At 40.8% G+C, this 24,348-nt stretch overlaps 1 protein-coding gene across 4 annotated transcripts in view; it reads left to right on the plus strand.

Moving 5' to 3' along the window:
- Positions 1–24,348, plus strand: part of CALCOCO2 (calcium binding and coiled-coil domain 2) — a 161,882-nt gene that overhangs the window by 40,456 nt on the left and 97,078 nt on the right. For 3 of the 4 annotated variants that reach the window (XM_063458883.1, XM_063458885.1, XM_063458882.1), the window contains exons 3-9: positions 678–765; positions 3,864–4,006; positions 5,146–5,262; positions 5,372–5,454; positions 8,291–8,381; positions 15,120–15,202; positions 19,852–19,942. In XM_063458883.1, coding sequence (XP_063314953.1) covers positions 678–765; positions 3,864–4,006; positions 5,146–5,262; positions 5,372–5,454; positions 8,291–8,381; positions 15,120–15,202; positions 19,852–19,942 — 696 coding nt within the window. The remainder of the gene's footprint in view (positions 1–677; positions 766–3,863; positions 4,007–5,145; positions 5,263–5,371; positions 5,455–8,290; positions 8,382–15,119; positions 15,203–19,851; positions 19,943–24,348) is intronic. The other variant, XM_063458886.1, reaches the window with a different exon arrangement.

Here is a 24,348-nt window from a genome sequence, read left to right on the forward strand (position 1 = left end):
TCCAGTAAGAGCGTCAAGGAGACTGAGCGCAAAAGGAAAGCAGTCAAGGCTGGCTTGGAGAGCTGGGAGTGCAGAAGGAAGCAGTCAAGGCTGGTTTGGAGCACTGGGAGTGCAGAAAGGAAAGCAGCAGGCTAGCTGAGAGCACTGGAGTGCAGAAAGGAGAGCAGAGGGTTGCTATCTAATAGGTTTGGTAAACAAATAATTTTGCTCTAGTTTAACCCCTGAGAGATAGGGAACCTAATGTTAGTTAGTGCTCAGACGAGCTAGGTTTTTGTTTATAGGGATTTGTGTTATATTTATGTTTTCATTTGCTGCTGTCTCCTGTGTGGACTTACAAATAAAGCGCCTGGTTTATATGCAAATAAAAGGACTGTGCCTGTTGTTTACCCTAGAGGACCGTGCTACCTGCTGACAAGGATCACACCATGCATATGGCATATGTCCCAATGCTTCTCTGTAAGATGCATCTTATTGGACACAGGTCATCAATAACTTCAAAAGAGGCAGATCATTTATATAATGGCAATATCTTCTGTATGCTGTGCAATAGGAAACATTTATTTCTAACAAAGCATGTATGACATACGGAAACAGTAGGTAATACGTTTACAATCTGAAGTCTTCTATAAGTTCTCCTCTGTTTGTTTTTATAAATATCCTTCTTTGTGTCTCTTAAGGTTGGCTGGAAAACCACTAGAGAATACTTTACATGGATATTTGTACAAAGTGCTGAAGAATCGACTGAGAAAAGTGTGAATTTTAAAGGTTAGTTGGCAAATGTAGCAACATTTTGTATGGCATTGTATTTTGGACTGTATAGCAATATGTAGGGCTGTGTTGTTTAGAAATGTCTCATTGCTTGTGAGCATTTTTAAGGACGGGTAACAAACAAAGCTTTTTGTGCACACTACACAGAGACTAACATATTTCCCATTAGGTCACGTTAGGCATGTATTATTATAGTAGGTCGACAGGATGTTGATGCTGTTTCTTTAACAACACTTATTTATTTTTAGGTGATACTCGAAAAATTAGAATATCGTGCAAAAGTTCATTTATTTCAGTAATGCAACGTAAAAGGGGAAACTAATATATGAGATAAATGCATTACATGCAAAGCAAGACAGTTCAAGCCGTTATTTGTCATAAGTGCGATGATTAGGGCTTACAGCTCATGAAAACCCCAAATCCACAATCTCCGTAAATTAGAATATTACATGCAATCAATAAAACTAGGAGTGTACATGGAACAATATCGGACCTCTGAAAAGTATAAGCAGTACTTTGTTTGGGTCCCTTTTGCAGCAATTACTGCCTCAATGCGGCGTGGCATGGAAGTTATCAGCCTGTGGCACTGCTGAGGTGTTATGGAAGACCAGAATGCTTAATTAGCGGCCTTCAGCTCTTCTGCATTGTTCGGTCTCACGTCTCTCATCTTTCTCTTGGCAATGCCCCATAGATGGGGTTCAGGTCAGGCGAGTTTGCTGGCCAATCAAGCACAGTAATCCCACGGTCATTGAACCAGGCTTTCGTGCTTTTGGCAGTGTGGGCAGGTGCCAAGTCCTGCTGGAAAATGAAGTCAGCATCCCCATAAAGCTTGTCTGCGGAAGGAAGCATTAAGTGCTCCAAAATCTCCTGGTAGACGGCTGCATTGACCCTGGACTTAATGAAGCACAGTGGACCAACACCAGCAGATGACATGGCTCCCCAAATCAACACAGACTGTGGAAACTTCACACTGGACTTTAAGCATCTTGCAGTGTGTGCCTCTCCATTCTTCCTCCAGACTCTGGGTCCTTGGTTTCCAAATGAGATGCAAAAGTTGCTCTCATCAGAAAAGAGGACTTTGGACCACTGAGCATGAGACCAGGTCTGTTTTTCTTTAGCCCAGGTAAGACGCTTCTGATGTTGTTTGTTGTTCAGGAGCGGCTTGACAAGAGGAATGCGACATCTGAAGCCCATGTCCAGGATCCGTCTGTGTGTGGTGGCTCTTGATGCACTGACTCCAGCCTCAGTCCACTCCTTGTGTAAGTCCCCAACACTTTTAAATTGCCTTTTCCTGACAATCCTCTCCAGGCTGCGGTCATCCCTGCTGCTTGTGCACATTTTTCTTCCACACTTTTGCCTTCCACACAACTTTCTATTAATGTGCTTTGATACAGCACTTTGGGAACAACTTCCTTCGCACTTTTGAGGCTTTCCCTCAATGATGGTTTTCTGCATAACTGTCAGGTCAGCAGTCTTCCCCATGATTGTGATTCCTACTGAACCAGACTGAGAGACCATTTAAAGGCTCAGAAACCCTTTGCAGGTGTTATGGCTTACTTAGATGATTAGAGTGGGACACTGTGAGCCTAGAATATTGCACCTTTTCACAATATTCTAATTTACTGAGATTGTGGATTTGGGGTTTTCATGAGCTGTAAGCCATAATCATCGCACTTATGACAAATCATGGCTTGAACTATCTTGCTTTGCATGTAATGCGTCTATCTCGTATATTAGTTTCCCCTTTTACATTGCATTACTGAAATAAATGAACTTTTGCACAATATTCTAATTTTTCGAGTATCACCTGTATTTACTTTAGTGGCTATGACCAGTCCTCAATGTTGCTGCCTGCTAAAGAACCAGAAGGCCTCATTAAGAGGCAATATTTTTAAGTAAACACCCATTGCTTCTTCTCCTCTCCTGCTCCCCTTACAATGTGTGTGGTTGATGCCATTAAATTTTGTACAACGTTACACAGAGATATGTTGTTTACTCCTGCTGTTGGTGACAGGCAATCATTTTGAGTACCAATTCATTTCAGCGATTGGACATAGAGAGAGCAGATATGGCTTGCTCTGCATCACTCCTACAGTAAACATGAAAGGGGAATCTGCAGTGATATCCATGTGCACAAAAACAAGTCTTACGCAAACATAGGCAGTCCCATACACATTAAATACATACAAACACATTAAAAATACAGAAACAGTTAAACAAACTGTTAGTAAAGGATGTAAGCTAACACACAGAATGAACTCACACTTCACGTTGTAGAATAGGAAATGGATAGTGACGTATCGCCGGTCCTTAGACATGACCTGGCTTAACATACTAATAATCAGAAAAATAGTGAAGTCAAGGTCAGTTAACCAGGAATCAAATATGCAAATTCTCGGATCATCACAAGGGAAACCATGACAGGGCAAAGATATAGTAGCAAGTTAAAGCTTATATAGCCCTAGGTGTGTTCTAATTGGTCTGCGGCTCTTCTCCAATGCCAAAAGGCAGGTGAATGATGTTTCAAAAATGACGCAGGAGTGTGAGCACTGGCAATGATGCAGGACCTCCCCATGTCACAAATAGGCACATGGTTAAAGCGAGCAGTGTCTGAATTGGCACATAAATTGCACAAGGTAGATGCAAGTGGCATACTTGTATCTTGGATGTCGCCAGAATGATGTGAGTATGGGAGGCCTGCGTTAATACTGATGCGAGAAGGTTGGGCCGATCTGACATGTATCGTAATATAAACATTGCACATACATATGCAATCACACATATCACACATAAAAACATTATGTACACTCACACATTACGCACATTCATGCTTTTCTACACACATTCCATGCATACGTAGACAGGCACACGTGTGAACAGTCACACCAACTATTTACATACATATGCATTCACTGACACACACTCACATAAACTTTTTGTTCATATCAACAAGGAGCGTGCTTAACTGGTGATAAAGATTTGGACTTTTTATTTATTGAGTGGAGCACTCAATATTTAGATGGTCTTAGGACAGCAAATAGTCTGATTACACAGAGAGTAACTACACATGCATTTTTTATTTATTACTTTTGCAGCTTATTATTTACCCAAGGATTGTGAGGAATATTTCCAATTCTGCTATGTGGATGAAAATGGAGAAGTGCGAGGGGCGAGCACTCCCTTCCAACTTTGCAAAGAGGTGGAGGACGATTCTGATATGTTGATGGTTATGCCAGAGGTCTGTATATGTTGTTTGTACAGTGTGTTAAGAGAGATATTGAGTTTGTAACTTTGTAGCACCCTAGGGAATGAAGTGCTTGGTTAATTTACAGTAGTTTCTATGGGAGCATGACTCAGGAGGTAAACATGCTTGGGATATTGCAATTCAAGCAAGAACTTGGTGTATTGCATTGAACTTGGTGGGTTCATTGAACTTGGTGGGTCTACTGATGCTATGCATTGAACTTGGTGGGTCTACTGATGCTATGCTAAAAAAGACATCAGTGCTTTGCGATTAACCCTCTCAGCGAGCAACCCCCCAATCCTTAGCTGGAATTCCAGATGCATACCATTCATTATGGCTGCTGACAAACTGGGAGTAGAGCATAAAGTGCTGTGATTGTGGTTTGAACTACTGAATGTTACCAGGAGATGTGTGTGTGTGTGCCTCCAAAAGGAATGAGCATGCAGTATGTATATAACTAAGGTGCACACTCTTATACCTCATAACTGTGGTCACAATTACTGACAAAAGGAGCAGCAAAAATAAACATGCTTCTTAAGTCAAGATAATGAAGGAGTATGTGCATCATGATGGATTACACCATGATGGAGCATTATTATGTTATTATCTGAGCATGCCTAAAGTGATAGTCTGTTTTTCACCTTTCCTTTGCCACTAATGACAACCTGCTGTTTCTCATGGATGCCATCAGCACTGTCTCATCTCACTCTTCTGTAACTTGTATAAACCTCAAGGGACATCACACATGTCATCACATGTGACTTACACAATTGCTACCTGCTGCCTCACTCATTTAGTACTCTGTCAGCAGACATCCCAACATGTCCTCCTATTTTGATCAATGGAGATGGTGTGAGGTTGCAGCCCACAAACGCTTTTGCCTAGTTGCCCAGGGGCAATTACCTGTCTTGCCCCTTGGCAGCCTTCCCATTGGTAACATTCAGAAAGGGGGAAAAAAAGGGAAGAAGACACATCATAGGATTGTAGTCTACAGGTGTACATAGTGTTCATGATGCCTAGGTTGATGCTTCATCTTTGATACACATATACCAAATCCCTTGTTTCAGACTGGTCAAGCATATCCAATCTAGGGTTTTTAAACTTCATGTTAATTCTAATGTGTCATCATCCAGGAAATGGTGGATAAGCTCCAGGTAGAGATACTTGATTTGAAAGAAAGGGCATCTTCAGATCAAAAGACAATAGAGAATCTTCAGGAAACCATTAAGAAACTGGAAAGTAAAATCAAGGTAATTATGCTCTGTCCTTTTAATTCTCTAATGACCTCTAGAATTGAACTTAGTGAGACAAAATGACTGAAGATACCAGTCCTTACATATTTGTCTTTTATCCTTTCAGGGACTTTTAATTCAGTTGGAATCAGAGAAGAGCAGAAAAACAACTCCTGAGCAGCCACTGGAATTGGATAAAATACAAAAACAGTGAGTATAACCCCAAATAGTCAGTGTTTTCGAAAGAAACAACCCTATTGAAAGCCTAATCTCTTTCCTATTAGTTCATAATGTCTGGTAGGAGTGACTGAGCAAAATATATTGAAACAAAAGTAAACAATACATTTAAATTCTGTAAATAAAAAAGGGTTTATAATAAATTCATGATTTTCTGGTTGGACACGGTCTCAGAAAGCAGCTACTGATAGGATAAGATGATTTTAAGGTTGCTCTACTTTTGGAGAGGAAAAACTTTTGAAGGCTTTCCTTATTATCTTTGATTACCTCTCAGACTCCATAGTTCTAAGAGTGGCCATGTAGAGGGAAGGTAGAAAGTGAAAAAGGAAGAAAGAAGCCGGTTTATTGAAAATGACCAACAATTACCAAAGTCTCATTCATCTGAAAATAGGGTGTGAGCGCTGTGGACTCCACCTCTTTGGAAGAAAATAAAATTTTTAGGCATACATAAATAAAATTCACCATTATGGACTTATACTCAGGCAGCAAAGGACACAGAGCCACAGTAAACAGGCAAATTGTTGATAACTAGACAGAAGTTATGGCCTTCAGAATATTCTTGCTAAATGCAATGGATAAAAAGAAATTACAAAACTGTAAAACCTTGGAAGACATATGGAAGGAAGACCGAGTGCTTGCTTTGGAGATCTGTTTGTTGGAAGCCATTGACAGAAAGACCAACTGATAACTACAGCTAGTAGAGTTAGTTAAACCCTGTTTTATGGTGCATGTTTAGTCGTAAACTAAAGTTAGCTTGCCAAAGTCAGTCCCAAAGCTTTTCACCCTATCCTTTGACCTGACTAATGAACAATCAAGAAATTAGTTTGCCAAAAAGTTAGTTTGCCAAAGTCAGCCACCAAACAATTTTGTCCTACCTGAACAAATGAACAAATGAATATTTTTTTTTTTATCAAAAGTCCAAGTGTCCTTTAAGTAATACTTACAAGTGCAGTCAAGATTGGAGAAGTTGTGCCTTAACTTTTATATAATTCACATAACAAATAGGATCAATAATTTCCTTGTTAACAGGGGTAAACATGCTACAGTGCAGCACATTCCAACACATAACACCCTCAAGAAATAGATAGAAGAAAATTAACCTTTCAGGATAGAAATCAAGCTTGTGAGTGGGTCCTAAATCATTGTGTTGTAACACTGTAAGAATAATATTAAGGCTCCAAGGAGTAGCACTTAGGAGCGACAGGAACATGTTTCATGAGATAAGCACAACTTGGAAAAACCTGCCATACTTAGACTCTTCTGGATAACTGTGTAAACAACTTTATTAGAGAATCCCATATGCTGTAAGACAAGAGATCCACACATTATGTTCTCAGAGATCTAGAATCTGAAAAGGCTTTAGAACCAGAAGGCCCACCTGTAGATGTTGTATCCAATGTTTTCAAATGAATGTCTTGATCAAATCAACATTCTTCATTCTATTTTTAGTGCAAACAGAATCCCAAGGGCCAACTGTCAAATTCTCAACATGATTCAATAAAACATGGTGTTAAATAAGAGATATTTCACTTGGAAGATGCAAGGGGAAACCAGGGCATTGTTTAGAAATACTATGATCACCACACAAATTTGTTTTTCTCTGAGATTGGAAGCTGTCATATTCTTGTCCAGGGCCCTAACTCTTCTTCTATCCCCAAAGAGAAACCACTGCATATATCCCTCCATGGTGAGAGGCACATACCACTGTTTGACACTGACATTGTTTGAGTGAATACAGATGTAGGGCTACGTTCTGTAAAGCAGGCCAAACTTGTACTGTATTAAAAATCACCTACAAATAGACCACATTGATTGGCAACCTCACCCTTAAAAGTGGTCAAGTCCCCTAAGCACTAAAGAATCAGACCATACCACTCAGCCAACGAAACTGGACATGTAAAAATCTATCTATGAAATGGGTGTAAAATTCACCTCTACATTGAGGATCAGACTAAGAGGTATAAACTGTGTGATCTTTCTTAAGTTTTAGTAAGGACAATTGAAGCAATCTGTGATGGAACCTAATAAAGGATATTGTGTCTGAAATGGCTACCAAGTCTACAATGAGGTTCACAAGTATCGAAAAGAACCGTTGTAGGATATGGCCACAATAAGCAATACCTTCGCCAAAATAAAAATTACTATTGGCATATTGCAGATATGTGGTTCAGTAAATAACTGAGTGCAAACTTGCCATATTAAATGTGGGAATTTGCAACAATCTTTTTTTAGGATCATCAGAAGGAAGAGACAGTCATTTAAGTAGAGCTAGAGATGTTTCCATTACTTAAACAGGGTATTACTACATAGCCAACTGCAATTCTCACTGGTGTTAAAGAGTGGTGTAGTGTCCTCCACAGCATGCTCAAAATTCTGAATTGCACTATACTTAATGGGAATCAAACCCAATATGCATGGTATCCTAATTTGTCTGGTATCACCAGTCAAACTAAAGAGTAAACAGTGAATAACACTTAGCTACCAAGTTCTTGGAGGCGTTTGAGGATCACATAAACAGAATGATAGTGTCAAGAGGCACTGAAAATACACACGTTAAAAATACTTATACACCCAGATACCAAAGATGGACTGTACAAAATAGTTACTGATAATAGCTAGAATAGTAATCAATGAATGGGTAAAATGTCTAGCAGGGTATGACTAAGACTTCTGAAATTCTGTAAATTATATAATTTGTTTCTTTAAAATATTTTGATATGAGTGCTTTTTAAATTAAGAATTTTCTTTAAATTTTAAAACAAAAAACATATTTTGATGCTCTGTAAGTAAGCTTTCTTAATCTCTGCAGGAGTGATTATACAGTTCAGAAACTACAGTCAGAATTGAAAGAGATGGAGCAATCACGTAATGAATCCAGGTTGGAGAAAGAACACTTGCAGGTAAGAACAGGAGACAGAAGAAATCCAAATGAACTGCATGTGTTTGAAATTAGCGATGCTCAACTTATATTTTCCTACTGTTTTTAGACTACATTTCCCAGAATTCTCTTTCAACTATGGCAGCTTTCTTTGGCTTTAAAGGGACACTATAGTCACCTGAACAACTTTAGCTTAATGAAGCAGTTTTGGTGTATAGAACATGCCCCTGCAGCCTCACTGCTAAATCCTCTGCCATTTAGGAGTTAAATCCCTTTGTGTATGAACCCTAGTCACACCTCCCTGCATGTGACTTGCACATCCTTCCATAAACACTTCCTGTAAAGAGAGCCCTATTTAGGCTTTCTTTATTGCAAGTTCTGTTTAATTAAGATTGTCTTATCCCCTGCTATGTTAATAGCTCGCTAGACCCTGCAAGAGCCTCCTGTATATGATTAAAGTTCAATTTAGAGATTGATATACAATTATTTAAGGTAAATTACATCTGTTTGAAAGTGAAACCAGTTTTTTTTTTTCATGCAGGCTCTGTCAATCATAGCCAGGGGAGGTGTGGCTAGGGCTGCATAAACAGAAACAAAGTGATTTAACTCCTAAATGACAGTGAATTGAGCAGTGAAATTGCAGGGGAATGATCTATACACTAAAACTGCTTTATTTAGCTAAAGTAATTTAGGTGACTATAGTGTTCCTTTAAGATCATTCTCGGAAATGTCATCCAACATACCAACATATGGGGATTAGAGAAAAAAGTTACCTGTGCTTTTTCCAAATCCCTATGCATATTTAAATAAATGGAGATTATTTAGTAACTCCAATGGCCATAAGATGGAAGCCCACCTGCCACGTCAATTAAACCTCTTAGGTGGGTCCTACACAGGGCCGTCTTTAACACAGGGCAAACGGGGCAGCTGCCCCGGGCCCAGTTACGCCTGGTGGGCCCAAAGCAGCTGCCCTGTGGGCCCACAACAATTTGGAGGGGCCTATCAGGTGGCCCATGCATTTAGGGCCACCCGATGGGTATCTCTGAACAGGGACCCGGTGGGGTGCCTTGGCCCTTTAAGAGACGACCGGGCACCTGTAGTATTAGCTGGCTGTGAGGAAGTGACAGACGATCACTTCCTCCCAGCTTCAGAAGAGAGCACCGCGAGTGGAAGGAGGCAGCAGCAGGTAGCAGCATGGGGAGGAGAGGCAGGAATGAGCTGCTGCTCATTCCCACTCCCATCAGCCTCAGCTAGCACTTAGCTGAGTTGAAGGTAAGTGTATCCAGTCCCTGATCCTATCCTTCTGGGTGAATAGCTGCAGCTAGGATAGGTTTTAGAAAAACTTATGAGCCACCCCACTCAATGCCCCTGCCCTGCTTTCCCCCACTTACTGCTTATCTTCTCTGTGCCCCCACTCAATGCCTCTGCCCTGCCTTCCCCACTCACTTCTCTTCTCTATGCCCCCACACTCTGCCCCTGCCCTGCCTTCCCCACTCACTTCTTCTCTTCTCTCTGCCCCTGCCCTGCTTTCCCCCACTTACCGCTTCTCGGTGCCCCCACTCACTGCTCCTGCCTTTCCCCCTCACTGCTTTTTTACCCTGTGCCCCCACTCACTGCTTTTTTTCTGTTTAGATGAGTTTAATTCTTGCTGCAGTTGCATTTAAGCACAGTGTTTATTTTATGTTTTTATTCTTTATTTTTGTTGTGTATTACATATAACAGTACCAGCTTGCCTTGCCACATCATCAGCATGTACAAGCTTTGTGCCTCCTCCAACTCTCTGCTTCTGCCCTGCTGCAAACATAAAAAATATGTATGTCAGAGTGTGTGTATCTGTGTGTATCTGTGTGTGCCAGTGTGTAACTGTGTCGGTGTGTATCTGAGTGTTTATGTGCCAGTGTGTATATCAGAATTTGTGTGCATGTGCCAGTGTGTGTATCTGTGTGTCAAGGTATGTGCATGTGTCAGTGTGTTAATGTGTAAGTAACTGTGTATGTGTATACATCCCAGCAATCAAAAACATGCAAACACATCCCTGATAACACAAACATTACATACAAACACAACCCTGATTTCAAACTCCAAGATTATATATAAAACACACCCTTTACTCAAACACCAATACTATACACAAATGTTTAGAAGACAACACTACATCCTATAACAACCCTGAAGGCAAATATTACATACAAACAAAACCCAGTATTAAAATGCCAAAATGATATGCATACACCAACTCAGTTACACACCTGCATTCAAACACAAAACACTCCACACAAGTACACCTCTGCATTCCAATTGTAATAGTACATACAAATACACCTCTACATGCACACATATACTCTATACAAAAACAGGCTTACATTCAAATGCACAAACACTGCACACAAATACAACCCTACAGGGATGGGCAAAGTATAGATCCCCAGCTGGCATAGCATTGTGGGAGTTGTATGACAGATGGGGATGTATCTTTTCGCCACTCTTGTGCTAGAGGGGGAGGCCCAAACAACTTTCTTGTACCAGGGCTTCTCTGCATTAGTTCCGCCACTGGGTTGGAGTGTAAGGCATGATTGCATGCCAGGGAGTGGGAGGGCAGCAGGGTCCAGGGGGCCTAAGCAAATGCTTGCCCAGGGTCCAATCACTATTAAAGACGGCCCTGGTCCTACACTGACTTTTTATCTTGCTTCCTTGAGCTTCAAGCAAAGATATCTCTAATGAGACAGATAGTGGTATTTTTCTAAACCCCTACATACTTGTTAACCCTTAATAGGGAACCCATGGGGATTAGAGTTGTAAAGCTATTGCTTATAGTGTTTAAAGAGACACTCCAGGCACCAACAAGTAATAATAATATGTGATTGTGTTTGTGTATGTGTGAGTATGTCTCTAAATGTGTGTATAGTCTGTGATTGATTGTATGTATGTGTCTGTCTGTGATTGGATGTGTATGGTCTTTGATTGTGTTTATGTATGTTTGTGAATATGTGTGTGATTGTTTTTATGTCTCTGTGTGTATATTTGTGTGTATGTATGTGATTGTGTATATAGGTCTGTGATTGTGTGTGTGTCTTGGAATGTGTGCATGCGTGTGTGAGTCTTTGATTGTGTTTGTGTATGTCTGAGTATGTGTATATATATGTGTGTGTGTGTGTATAGGTCTATGATTGTGTTTGTGTATAGATCTGTGATTATAGGTGTGTATATCTTTGATTGTGTGTGTATGTGTATATCTGTGGTGTTTTGTTTAGTAGATAGCTCCCTAATTTGTTATCCTTAAATATGGCACTCACATAAGGATCACAAATTAGGGAGATATCTACTAAACAAACAAAATATCAAAAGTATGATTAGGGATTTTATATTATTTATTGTATAAGTTTTAATTTATCACATACATTAATTAAATTATGTATATATTTTATGTGAGGCCCAAGACAATTCCTCTTTGCTCAATGTGGCCTCTGGAAACTAAAAAACACCGATGCTCTAGAGTCAAGAATATATATGTATCTGTGTGTATAGAGGCTGTACTCTGCATGTGTTTGTATCAAAGAGCAGCAGTGTGTGTATACGTATGTAGTGGTTGCATTATATGTGTGTATTAGGAGCTGTAGTTTTATAGGGGCTGCACTATGTGTAAAGTGGCATAGTATGTGTATAGCGGTTGTAGTGTGAATTGTACTTTATTTTTATGAGTGCAGTGTGTGTATAGAAGTGTATATTTATAGTGGGTATAAGGGTATATAGGGTTAAATGTGTCTAAAAATGGTTTAACACCTTGTCTACCTGGGTACACAGGTATACTTTTCCAGTGCACTATTTACCTACCAAGGGTTAACAAAGGTACTATTAACTTGCTGCTTTATACGGACAGAACTATGGTTTAACCTCTAGTTAATCCCTGTTTTTTAACACTAATACTATGGTCTAACCGCTTGTCTATCTTGGTACACTGGTTTATTTTCCAGTGCACTATTACCTACAAAGGGTTATCAAAAGTGCTACAAATAAGCCTCATTGATAAAGCTTTAAAAAATAATTTAAAAAATAATTGTCAAATTATTATTAATATTTTAAACACCTGTCTGGATAATCCAATGGTTATCCATTATCTATACTAGGTAGAGGAGTAGCCTTACACGGCTAGTATAGTTCACTTGCACTGGGGAAATATATATGTGGTTTGTGTAGAAACATAGAATGTGACGGGAGATAAGAACCATTCGGCCCATCTAGTCTGCCCAGTAAACAATGTGAAGCATTTACATGACATCATCTGCTTAATTATTGTATAATGTATTATAGAAAGATAGAGGCACTAGACAAATCAGTCCATATATAATAATAACAAAGTATTTAACCAGGAAAGGTACATTCAGATTACTCTGGTTTCCAAGTACGTCCTGGCGATGTTACCTTATCACCCAATTTAATAGTACTCATTTTATCTACCTCGGAAGGATGAAGGGCTGAGTCAACCCTGCCGGGATTTGAACCTGCGACCCAAGGGTTAGAACAGATTCTGCTGATGCCCACTGAGCTATTTCACCGGCACCGGTGTATGTATTGGTGCATGCAGAGTGGACTGTGATCCCATGTACCTCAGGATACTGATTACATTTTTCCAGTTTTTACCTCATCCACTTTATTGTGGATTAGGTAATTATTTCCTGTGTTATTATTATTGGGGTTAAGCCCTTTGGACACTACTGGTGTATAGATCCCAAGAATGAAACTCTTGGGTATCTTATTCTTTTTATTAGCTGTCTAATCAATGTGAGTTTAATCACCCGATCAATTTCTGCATGCTGCACTTTCTACAGTACCATCTGCATTAGTTTCTGTTTTCTGTTCTTGTTTTACATCAAGCATGTCAAACTAAAAGGCTAGCATGGGCCAAATAAACAAGGTTTAAGTCTAACTAAATCCCAGTCCCCCCCTCTATACTAAATCTCAGTCCCCCCCTTTATACTAAATCCCAGCACCCCGTCTATAAAAACCCAGCAGCCCCCTCTACTAAACCCCGACCCTTGTTTAAAAAAACAACAAAACAATATTAGCCAGCAAGCAGACCCCACTCACATTGCTGCTGCCAGTATGCAACACCAGAATCCAGCCTCTGGTATACCCCCAATGGCGCCGTCCGCACCCTGTGCCAAACCAGATCCTCCCGCTACTCCTTGAAACCCTGTGAAAGGTGGAGCATGTTTAAGGCACGTCGGAATGTGACGTGGCTTTGCGGGTCTCCGTGCACCTCCAGGTCCTCCACTATCCAGCACTGACAGACACACACTCACTCACTGACAGACACACACTCACTCACTGACAGACACACACTCACTCTCTGACAGACACACACTCACTCTCTGACAGACACACACTCACTCTCTGACAGACACACACACACACTCTCTGACAGACACACACACACACTCTCTGACAGACACACACACACACTCTCTGACAGACACACACACACTCTCTGACAGACACACACACACAAACTTACTGACAGACACACACACACACTGACAGACACACACACTTTAACACATTCTTGCACAAACTTACATCATTTTATTGTTCCCTACCTTTGGGAGCTGGTGTGGGGCCTTTCCCTGGGGTCCAGTGGGGATCTTCTCTTGGGAGGTCTCCTACCTGCTCCTCACTGCTCCCTCATGCTCGCAGTTTAGTAATGCCGGGCCGGAATGACGTCATATTCTGGTCCCCGCATCACAACAGAGGACACACACGAGTGATCAGTGAGGAGCAGGAAGACTGAACTCCCTCGCTGCCGCCAGCGACCTCTCCTTCCCGGCCTGGTAAATTTTAGCACAGTTGGCACCTGCAATGTGGGGGGAGCAGGTGCCTACTCTGCCTTAGTAAGCATGTCAAACTCGCGGCTCGCCGGGCCTTAAAGGTATTCATTTTGGGCGGCATGCGGCCTGTGGGCCGCGAGTTTGACATGCTTGTTTTACAAGACAATATTCAGACTCCCACTGTAAGGGGTAAAATCTAATGCATGTAAATATTAAGCGCTCCACAATTGATTTCTAAGTTTTACACTTATAAACACAGTTTTTTTTGTATATAATTGGTGAGGGACGAGAGGTACTCTTTCACGTGTGTTTCAGAGCTGCTGTTTTTTTTTCAGATTGTACACTATAGAAGAGCTAAACAAAACTCACTCTTTTGAGTTTTTGTATTTAGGATAAGTGAAGGGCTTGCTACCTTACCAATCCGGTGAGTTGCAGGAGTAATCAGGGTTTCTTGCTGTGAGAACTGGACCTGGAGTCCAGAATGAGTTTCCTTACATTTTGCAGGGGGATCTCTGTAGAATTTCTGGGGTGTGAAGCTTCCTGGAGCAAATCACAGGTAGAGGTTACCTACAGGTGGTACTGGTTATTAAGGAGCGTAATGTAGAGAGGCTGCTTTCTAAAGCAGCCACTCACTGTGCCCACTCCACTGCCTTTCTACTCGTGGAGCCCAGTAAATACAGAATATTGCTCCATCTATATTGTGAGCTGTGCGCCCACTGTTCATATAGCGCCCTCTGCAGCTGCACAGCTCGCACACCCCAAATTCTGCGTGACCGCAGCAATGGCTACATATTGCAAATATCAGACTCTCAACTGGGCGAAAACGTCTGTGCACCTTACACTGTAAGGTGTCTTTTAATTCTTTAATGACCTCTAGAATTGAACTTAGTGAGAAATAATTACTGAAGTACTTATAGATTCTCCTTCTACCCTTTCAGGAACTATTAATTCAGTTGGAATCAGAAAAGAACAGAACAAAAACTCCTGAGCAGCCACTGGAATTAGACAAAATACAGAAACAGTAAGTATACGTCCAAATAGTGTTTTGGAAAGAAACATTCTTATTGAAGGCCTACTCTCACAGTCTCTCTTTACTAGTAGTTCATAATGTCTAGTAGGAGTGACTGAACAATATCTATATTTGAACTAAACATACATTTAAAATAAGTCATGGAAATAATTAAAGGTTCATGATAAATCCATTGATTTCTGGGCGGCCACAGTCTCAGAAAGCAGCTACTGATATGATAAAGTGACTTTAAGGTTGCTCCCCTGGAGAGGAAAAGCCCTCAAAGACTTTCCTTAATATCCTTGATTCCCTCTAAGAATCCATAGTTCTTTGAGTGGCCATGTAGAGGGAAGGTAGAAATTGAAAAAGGAAGAAAGAAACAAAGCTGGATAGTTAAAAGTTGTCAAAACTCATTAATTGGAAAATAGGGTGGGGTATTTGGAAGAAAATACGTTTATCAAGTACATATAAATCCCATTTTAGTATAATGGTGTAAGAGTAGTCACTGTTGAGACTAATACCCAGACAGTACAGGACACAGAGCTTCAGTAGACAGGCAAAGTATCGATAATTGCCCTTCAGAACTTTCTTGCTAAATGGATTAATGGATAAAGAAAAACATTACAAAATAGTACATTTTGATAGACCTTGCTTTGAAGATCTGCTTGTTGGAAGCCATTTGACCAACTGATAACTACAGCTAGTAGAGTTAGTTAAACCCTGTTTTATGGTGCATGTTGAGTCGTAGACTAAAGATAGCTTGCCAAAGTCAGTCCCAAAGCTTTTCATCCTATCCTTTGACCTGACTAATGAACAAACAAGAAATCATAGAGACGTGGTGCCATAACATTTAAATATTTCATACAAATATTAGGAATCATAATAACCTTGTTGACACAGGTAAATGAAATGACAGGTAAACAGGCAACAGTGCAGAACATTCCATTTCATAACACCCCAAAAAAATAGCCAGAAGGAAATAAACCTTTCACGATCGAAATTATAAACCAAGTTTGTGGGTGGGTTCTAAGACAGGGGTAGGCGATCTTTAGCACTCCAGATGCTGTGGACGTTATTTCTCCTGATGCTGTGCCAGCATTATTGATGTAAGAGCATTATGGGAGATATAGTCCATAACATATGGGTTTCGAAGGCTGCCTAACCCTATTCTATGGCATTATATTTATTGTAAGACTGTAAAATAATATTAAGGCTCCAAGGAGTAGTACCTAGGAGTAACACATTTCAAAATTGAGAAGGAGCCTGTGTGTGCATGACAAGTGTGAAGTAATCCAGAATTGAGGCAATTTACAGTACTAGCAGATAATCCATTGTTCAGAGAAAATCTAGGTTAATAGAAACCTGAAAATAATTTTATGGGATAAACCCAAATGCAGTAAAACAAGAGATTCACACATCATGTTTTCAGGGACAGGGACTTAAAACCAGAATCTGAAAAGGCTTTAGAACTCAAAGGCCCACCTTTAGATATTATAAACACTATTTACAACTGGATATCTCTATCAAGTCTATATTCTATGTGGTAGGTGGCCATTCAGTGCTATCAGAATCTCAGGGGCCAACTCCTGTCAAATTCTCGGATGATTCCGTTAAACATGGTTTTGAGAGAGACATTTCGGGGGGAAAGATCCAAGGGTCAACCGGGGCATCATTAAAATATAATATGATCATGCCCAGACGCCAACTTTTCATCTGTCACCATAGAGAAAACACTCCGTATCCCTTTAGAGCGACACACATCACTGTGTGAATACAGATGTAGGGTTACATTCTGTAAAGCAGGCCAAACTTGTACTGTATGAAAAATCAACTTCAAATAGACCACATTGATCAAATGGATTGGCAACATCACCTTTAAAGATGACCAAGTCTCCTATAAGCATTAATGGATCATACGATACCACTCAACCAGACAAAACTAGTATGTCAAAACTGTATGATCTATTTTCCATTTCAGTAAGGACAATTAAAGCCATCTGAGATTAAACCTCATGAAGAGAACTGTATCTGAACAGTTTTGCCAGACACAAATGGAAAATTACAATTTGCATCTTGCAGAAATGTGCTTAACCCCTTAAGGACCAAACTTCTGGAATAAAAGGGAATCATGACATGTCACACATGTCATGTGTCCTTAAGGGGTTAAGTAAACAACGGAGTGCAAACTTGGCAAATTAAATGTGGGAATTTGCAAATATCTGTGTTGGATGATGGATCTTGGGATGGGGGATCAGAACGCAATGTCTTTTCAGAGCTTTGAATAGTAAAAATAGTAATTTGCTCCATAGATTCTGTTATGATCCATATCTGCCACAAGGTCCAAGCAAGGCTAAGCTAATAAGACTGAACAGTAGGATGCTCCTAGATCATGGGTTGTCAACCTGGTCCCTACCGCCCACTAGTGGGCGTTTTAGGATTCCAGGTGGGCGGTAGGGATTTCCAGGTTTTGACGACCTGGCGGGCGGGTGGGAGCTGGCGGTACCCCTGCGACTGGGTACCGCCGTGACCATTTGCGGCCCCGGCCCGCGCGGCAAACCGCCGGGGCCGCATATGGAGGGGTCCATCGGGTGGCCCATGCTGTCAGGGCCACCCGATGGATGTGGATTGTGAGGGGGCCCGGTCAGCGCTGGGCGCTTTAACAGCGCAACCGGGCCCCCTGTGATGACATCACAGAGCTGGGAGGAAGTGACTGCACGTCACTCCTCCCAGCTAACACTGAGAGCCGCGCGGGAGGAAGACCAGGGAGTCAGAGTGGGAACTCTGACTCCCATCCACCTGAGCCACCACTGGACCCCAGGGAAAGTCACCGTCCTGAATCGAAAAGGTAGGAAACAGGAGGGTGACTTAAATATAATGTGTGTGTGTTTGTATGTATGTATATCTTGTGTGTGTGTGTGTCTGCATGTGTGTGTGTCTATGTATGTCTTATGTGTGTGTATGTATGTGTGACTGTCTGTTGGTATGTATGTCTTTGTGTGTGTCTGTATGTGTGCCGTGTGGATGTATGTGTCGTGTGTATCTATGTGTCGTGTGTATGTGTGTCTTGTGTGTGTGTGTATGTATGTGTCGTGTGTGTCTGTATATGTGTGTGTGTGTGTGTGTGTCTGTATGTGTGTATCTGTATGTGTGTGTGTGTCTGTGTGTGTCTTGTATGTCTTGTATGGGTGTCGTGTGTGTGTGTTTGTATGTGTGCCTGTCTGTTATAGTGGACTATAGTAAGTGGGCTACCTAGCTCAGCCTTCCTACTGGGCATTGCTACAAGGAAAGTTAAAAAAAATAGAAAAAAGGGAAAAAAAAGGTGGGGAGGGGAATTGAGGAGGGAGAGGAGATGAGCTGGCGCACAAATGAGAAATCATATTATGCGCAAACAGAGAAGTCGTCTGAATATCACTGAAAGAGACCTTCGTTTGTTCCTTACGAAAATCGAACCAGATATCAAATATTTAGTCTCGCAGCATCAACCGCAAGGATCTCATTAATCACTAGTAAAGGTAATTTCAATTTACTTTATTGTTTTCTCATTAAACTTTATAAAGTTAAAAACCTTATAAACCTGCATTAAACCTTATAAACCTGCATTAAGTAGAAATAAAAAGATAAATGTACGTACATTTATTTTTTTTAAAACACCCTCCTTTCTAAAAAATATTCTGCATTTGCGCGAAAACTGGTGGGCGGTAAGGAAATTTTTTCAACCAAAAAGATGCATTAGTGGGCGGTAGGTAGAAAAAGGTTGACTACCACTGTCCTAGATCAACTGAAAATGCTGATGCTTTCTGGCAAGATTAACAAAAGGGAGGGACAGTCATTTATGTAGAGCTAGAGAAGATTTATTGACTTAAGGAGGCTATTACCACAGATCCGACTTGAAATTCCAATTGGATTCGGAAAAACAGCAACGTGTTCTCCAAAGCAGTGGTTCCCAAACTTTTTACACCAGGGGACCACATCCCCAAATCACATTTGAGTTGTGGACCACTGCTTGGGAAATACTGCTCCAGAGCATGTTTAAAATTCTGGATTGCACTACACTTGATGGCAATGTCCCAGTATACATGGTAGAGGCTATTTGGGTATCAGCCTAGGGAAATTGGAAAATAAGCAGTGACTAACTTTTGGCTACCAAGTTCTTGGAGGCCTCTAATGGTACATGAATGGTAGTGTCAACAGTCACCCAAAAGACATAATACAAAATATACTTGCATGTACAGATATCCAATATGGACTTCTGTCATCCTTCCTTTTCTTGAGAGCAAAACTCACTAAAGAAATGAACAAAAAGCAAACAAACAAATGTGCAAAGTGTTTCCCAACTGTTTATATAATATTCCAATTTAAGCTGCATGCAGATATGCAAGCACACGTGCAAAGAATAAAACACAAAATAATCACCAAGCACATTTTGGTGTTAACTTACTAAATAACTGCACAAAATGGGCATTGACAATAGCTAGAATAGTAGACAATGAATAGGTAAAATGCTTGGCAAGGTATGACTAAGACTCCTAAAATTATGTTAAATCTATTTCTTTAAAATAATTTGATATTATAATAATAATTTCTTTAATTAAGTATTTATTTTGTAAATATCGAAACAAAAAACATACCTCGATGCTCTGTAAGTGTCTCAAATTCTTCAGGTGTGATGATGCAGTGCAGAAACTACAGACAGAATTGAAGGGGATGGAACAGCTGTTTAATAAATCCACGTTGGAGAAAGAACACCTGCAGGTAAGAACTAGATAAACGTCTAAACAGAAGAAATCTGAAAGAACTGCATGTGTTTGATATTAGCGGTGTGTTTAACTTTTATTTCTCTACTGTTTTTAAAACATTAAAAAATAATATTACATTCTATTTAACAGACACTTTTAATGAATTCTGAACTAACAGTAGATGCCCTGATGAAATGATGATAGCATTTTTTTTTACCTATACCCAAACAAGGGAAGAACTTGACATTAGTGTCCAATTATGGACCGATATCGCTTAGCTGAAAGACGACCATTGAAAGATTAGCAATTAGTATTAGATCTAACAAAAAGATAAAGAGGTTCATTTGTGATCAAGTCAAGTGTAAGTTATGCCTGTATTCAGATGATGTCCTACTAACAATAAGAGACCCAAGCAACTTTCTACCTGAGTTATAAAAAAATGATGATTCAGAAATATCAAATTATAAACTAAATACTAAGAGATTGGTTATCCTACCATTTAATTTAGAAAAATATTTACAAGAACATTTAAAAGTTTTTTTTTTATTGTCTATAAAAGATAATAATTACTTGGGTTTAAAAAAAGTGATGGAAAGAAATTTATGATTGTCCTAAAAGACATAAATCGTATGCGTAACGAACTGAGAAATATGAAGCTCTCTTGGATAGCTAGGATTAGGTGGTCAGTTTGTATATTATCCCTAAATGGACATATATGTTGGAACATCTACCACTTAAAATATCTAATGGTTGGTTAATGATGGTTCAGGAGAGTATCTCAAAAATCTTATTGGCAAGAAAAGAAACCTTGACTAAGTTGTTAATTATAAAATATACAATAAAAAGGTGGCCTAGGATATAATTATTATTTATTATTATTGCCATTTATATAGCGCCAACATATTATAGCCATAGCACTTTACAATATTATGAGAGGGGGGATTTAACTATAAATAGGACAATTAGAAGAAAACTTACAAGAACGATAGGTTGAAGAAGACCCTGCTCAAACGAGCTTGCAGTCTATAGGAGGTGGGGTATAAACACATTAGGACAGGAAATAGCAATCAAATAAGGTGGGAGTGAAGTAGAGCTGGAGGTGAGAGTATAGTGCTGCCCTTTAGGAGAGAGCAAGATACAGTTATGTAAGGTAGAGGTTACTCTGGGAGGCCATAAGCTTTCCTAAAGAGATGGGTTTTAAGGCACTTCTTAAAGGATTGAAGACTAGGGGAGAGTCTGATGGCTGCAGGCAGGCTATTCCATAGGAAGGGCGGCGCACGCGAGAAGTCCTGCAAGCGTGAGTTGAGAAGGTCACGGGCAGAGCGGAGAGACCGAGAAGGGGCATACCTATGGATCTGTGAAGAGATAGAAGAGGGGCTAGAATTGTTCAGTGCTTTATAGGTATGGGTTAGCACTTTGAATTGATTCCTATAGGATACAGGAAGCCAATGTAAGGACTGACAGAGGGGTGAGGTGTGAGCAGGGCTGGACTGGCCCACCTGGATACCGGGAATTTTCCCGGTGGGCCGCAGCACCTGGGGCCGGCAGGAAACCTTAATGTACTATTTAAATCATTTTCCCCTCTTAGTGACAGAAGCTGTCGTATAATTCATGAGGCAGGCAGGTGCTGGTGGCTGCTGGCGGCCGGAGGGAACACTGAGTCTCCCTTCCTGATTCCCAGCAGCACTTAATCCGCGGCCCAGCATGTTGGCTCCGCCCCCGCATGAAAGCTCCACCCCCGTTTGGAAGCTCCACCTCCCGCATACAAGCAGGGGACCTTGTTGCAGGAAGAGGCCTGGAAATGGCCTGCCAGAGAAAATGTAACCTCCCACAGCCTCCAGTGCCAGGTAGTGTTTATATACTGTGTAGTGTGTGTGTGTGTGTGTGTGTGTTTGTGTGTGTGTGTGTCAGTGAGCTAAAGGAAGGGGGTATTGATTGAGTGAGGGGGGTATTGATTGAGTGAGGGGGGATTGAGTGAGGGTATTGATTGAGTGAGGGAGGGTATTGATTGAGTGAGGGAGGGTATTGATTGAGTGAGGGGGTTATTGATGGAGTGAGGGGGGTGATAATGTTGTAAGGGAAGGAGGGGGGAAGGAGGTGATGTTTTTTTTTTAGCTCCCTGGTTGTCCGGTGGCCATAATATCCGGTCTACCACTCCGCAGAACTGCAGACCATGTATCTTGCGAGATCTAGTCAGAGCGTTGCTGTGGTAGCCTCAAGCAACGCTTTGATTGGCCAGATCTCGCGAGACACGTGGTCTGCAGCTCTGCACATTGCGGAGCTGCAGACCTGTGTCTGCGATTGACGCTTTCCTGCCGGGCCGATTGGAGGGGCCTAGCACCCGGTGGCATACAGAGCAAGCCTCTGGGCCCCCTATTGGTGTCGGGTCCTCGGTCACTAACCAAGGACCCGACACAGTCTGCCCTAAGGCAATTTAGGTGTCCGCGAAGCCCCAGGCAGTGCGAGGCCTTAGGCAGCCGCCTAAATTGCCTAATTAGAGAGCCGCCTTTAACCACAGTCTAGCACCTGGACTTGGACACAAGGCCTTATGGGGCTGGCATGCATTTTTTTTTTCCAGGGCTGCTTTGAATCCCCAGTCTGGCCCTGGGTGTGAGAGGACTGACTAAGGAGGAAAATCAGTCTGGCAGCAGCATTCATTACAGACTGTACTAGGGCAATTTTGATTTGGGCAGACCAATTAGGAGAGAGTTACAATAATCCGTGCGGGAAATTACTTAAGCATGGACAAGCTCCTTGGTAGCATCTTGCGTGTCTGCATGCCTGTAACGGAGTGTGTATAACTGTCTGCTTGTAATGGAGTATGTGTGACTGTCTGCTTGTGACTGTGTGTGTGACTGTCTGCTTGTGACTGTGTGTGTGACTGTCTGCCTGTGACTGTGTGCCTGTCTGCCTTTAACTGTGTTTGGCTCTGTGACTGCCTGTTACTGTGTGTGTGTGTGACTGTCTGCCTGTAACTGAGCATGTCTGACTGTCTGCTTGTAACTGTTTGTGTGACTGTCTGCTTGTGCCTGTGTGTGGGACTCTATACAGGCAACTTGGTGGGGGGCAGGGGGCGCCGTTAAGACTTTTCGCACAGGGCGCCTAATGGCCTAAGGCCGGCCCTGGGTAGCAGTGTCAGAGGTGGAGAGCCATATTTCTATTAAGGCTAGTAAATCTAGGAAACGAGAGATGAAGAGGTCGTGGACAGCAATATCTGATTGTGATGTACTATTAAATGTTTTTGGTCTCAATGGAAACATTCTTGACTTGAAGTAGAATACCTAACCATTACTATTAAAGATGTAGACCCATCAGAAAGGTTAAGGGTGGGCATAAACATAAGTAAAGATGTAATTTCAGGAGATAAGATGAAACCTTTTACCCAATTGATGCAGGAATTTGACTTACTGTCATAGGTTTGGGATGCATGAGCTCAGTATGCATAAATTTGGACGAAACAAAGTCTCTTGACTTAAAGATAAAACAAATAGTAAAAACTGTAAAGTCCAAAGACAAAAACCATAAAGTGTAAGGCCAGAACCAGCAAAACAAAAGTAACGTCGCTGGCTGGTTAAACAAGTAATCCGTAGTTAAAGAAATACCCGCACTCCAACTTTAATAAAAATAACAAATTGTATTTAATACAATAAAATACAAATCAATATATGTATGCCTATGATATCGACAACAATGTCAAACCATATCTGTTACACATAGAAACATAGAATGTGACGGCAGATAAGAACCATTCGGCCCATCTAGTCTGCCCAATTTTCTAAATACTTTCATTAGTCTCTGGCCTTATGTTATAGTTAGGATAGCCTTATGCCTATCCCACGCATGCTTAAACTCCTTTACTGTGTTAACCTTTACCACTTCAGCTGGAAGGCTATTCCATGCATCCACTACCCTCTCAGTAAAGTAATACTTCCTGATATTATTTTTAAACCTTTGTCCCTCTAATTTATGTCCTATTGTTGTGGTAGTTTTTCTTCTTTTAAATATAGTCTCCTCCTTTACTGTGTTGATTCCCTTTATGTATTTAAATGTTTCTATCATATCCCCGCTGTCTCGTCTTTCCTCCAAGCTATACATGTTAAGATCCTTTAACCTTTCCTGGTAAGTTTTATCCTGCAATCCATGAACCAGTTTAGTAGCCCTTCTAATTTAATTTTTTTTTTTTTTTTTTTACACCATACAAAATATACTCAATGCATACAACCGCAGAAAAAATGAATCTGTATACAAAACATACAAAGAAATTGAAAATATAATGGGGAAAAATATGAGAACTGCTGTACAATATTACCTGATAAGTGGACAGGAATACACACCCAACGTTTCGGGTGGGGAGCCTTTGTCAAGGGTGATCTAAGGTCACTTCCTACTTAGGTTTTATAAGCATACAAACAGAAAAAAAAG

Source organism: Pelobates fuscus, chromosome 6 (genome assembly GCF_036172605.1).
Source record: "Pelobates fuscus isolate aPelFus1 chromosome 6, aPelFus1.pri, whole genome shotgun sequence".
NCBI lineage: Eukaryota > Metazoa > Chordata > Amphibia > Anura > Pelobatidae > Pelobates > Pelobates fuscus.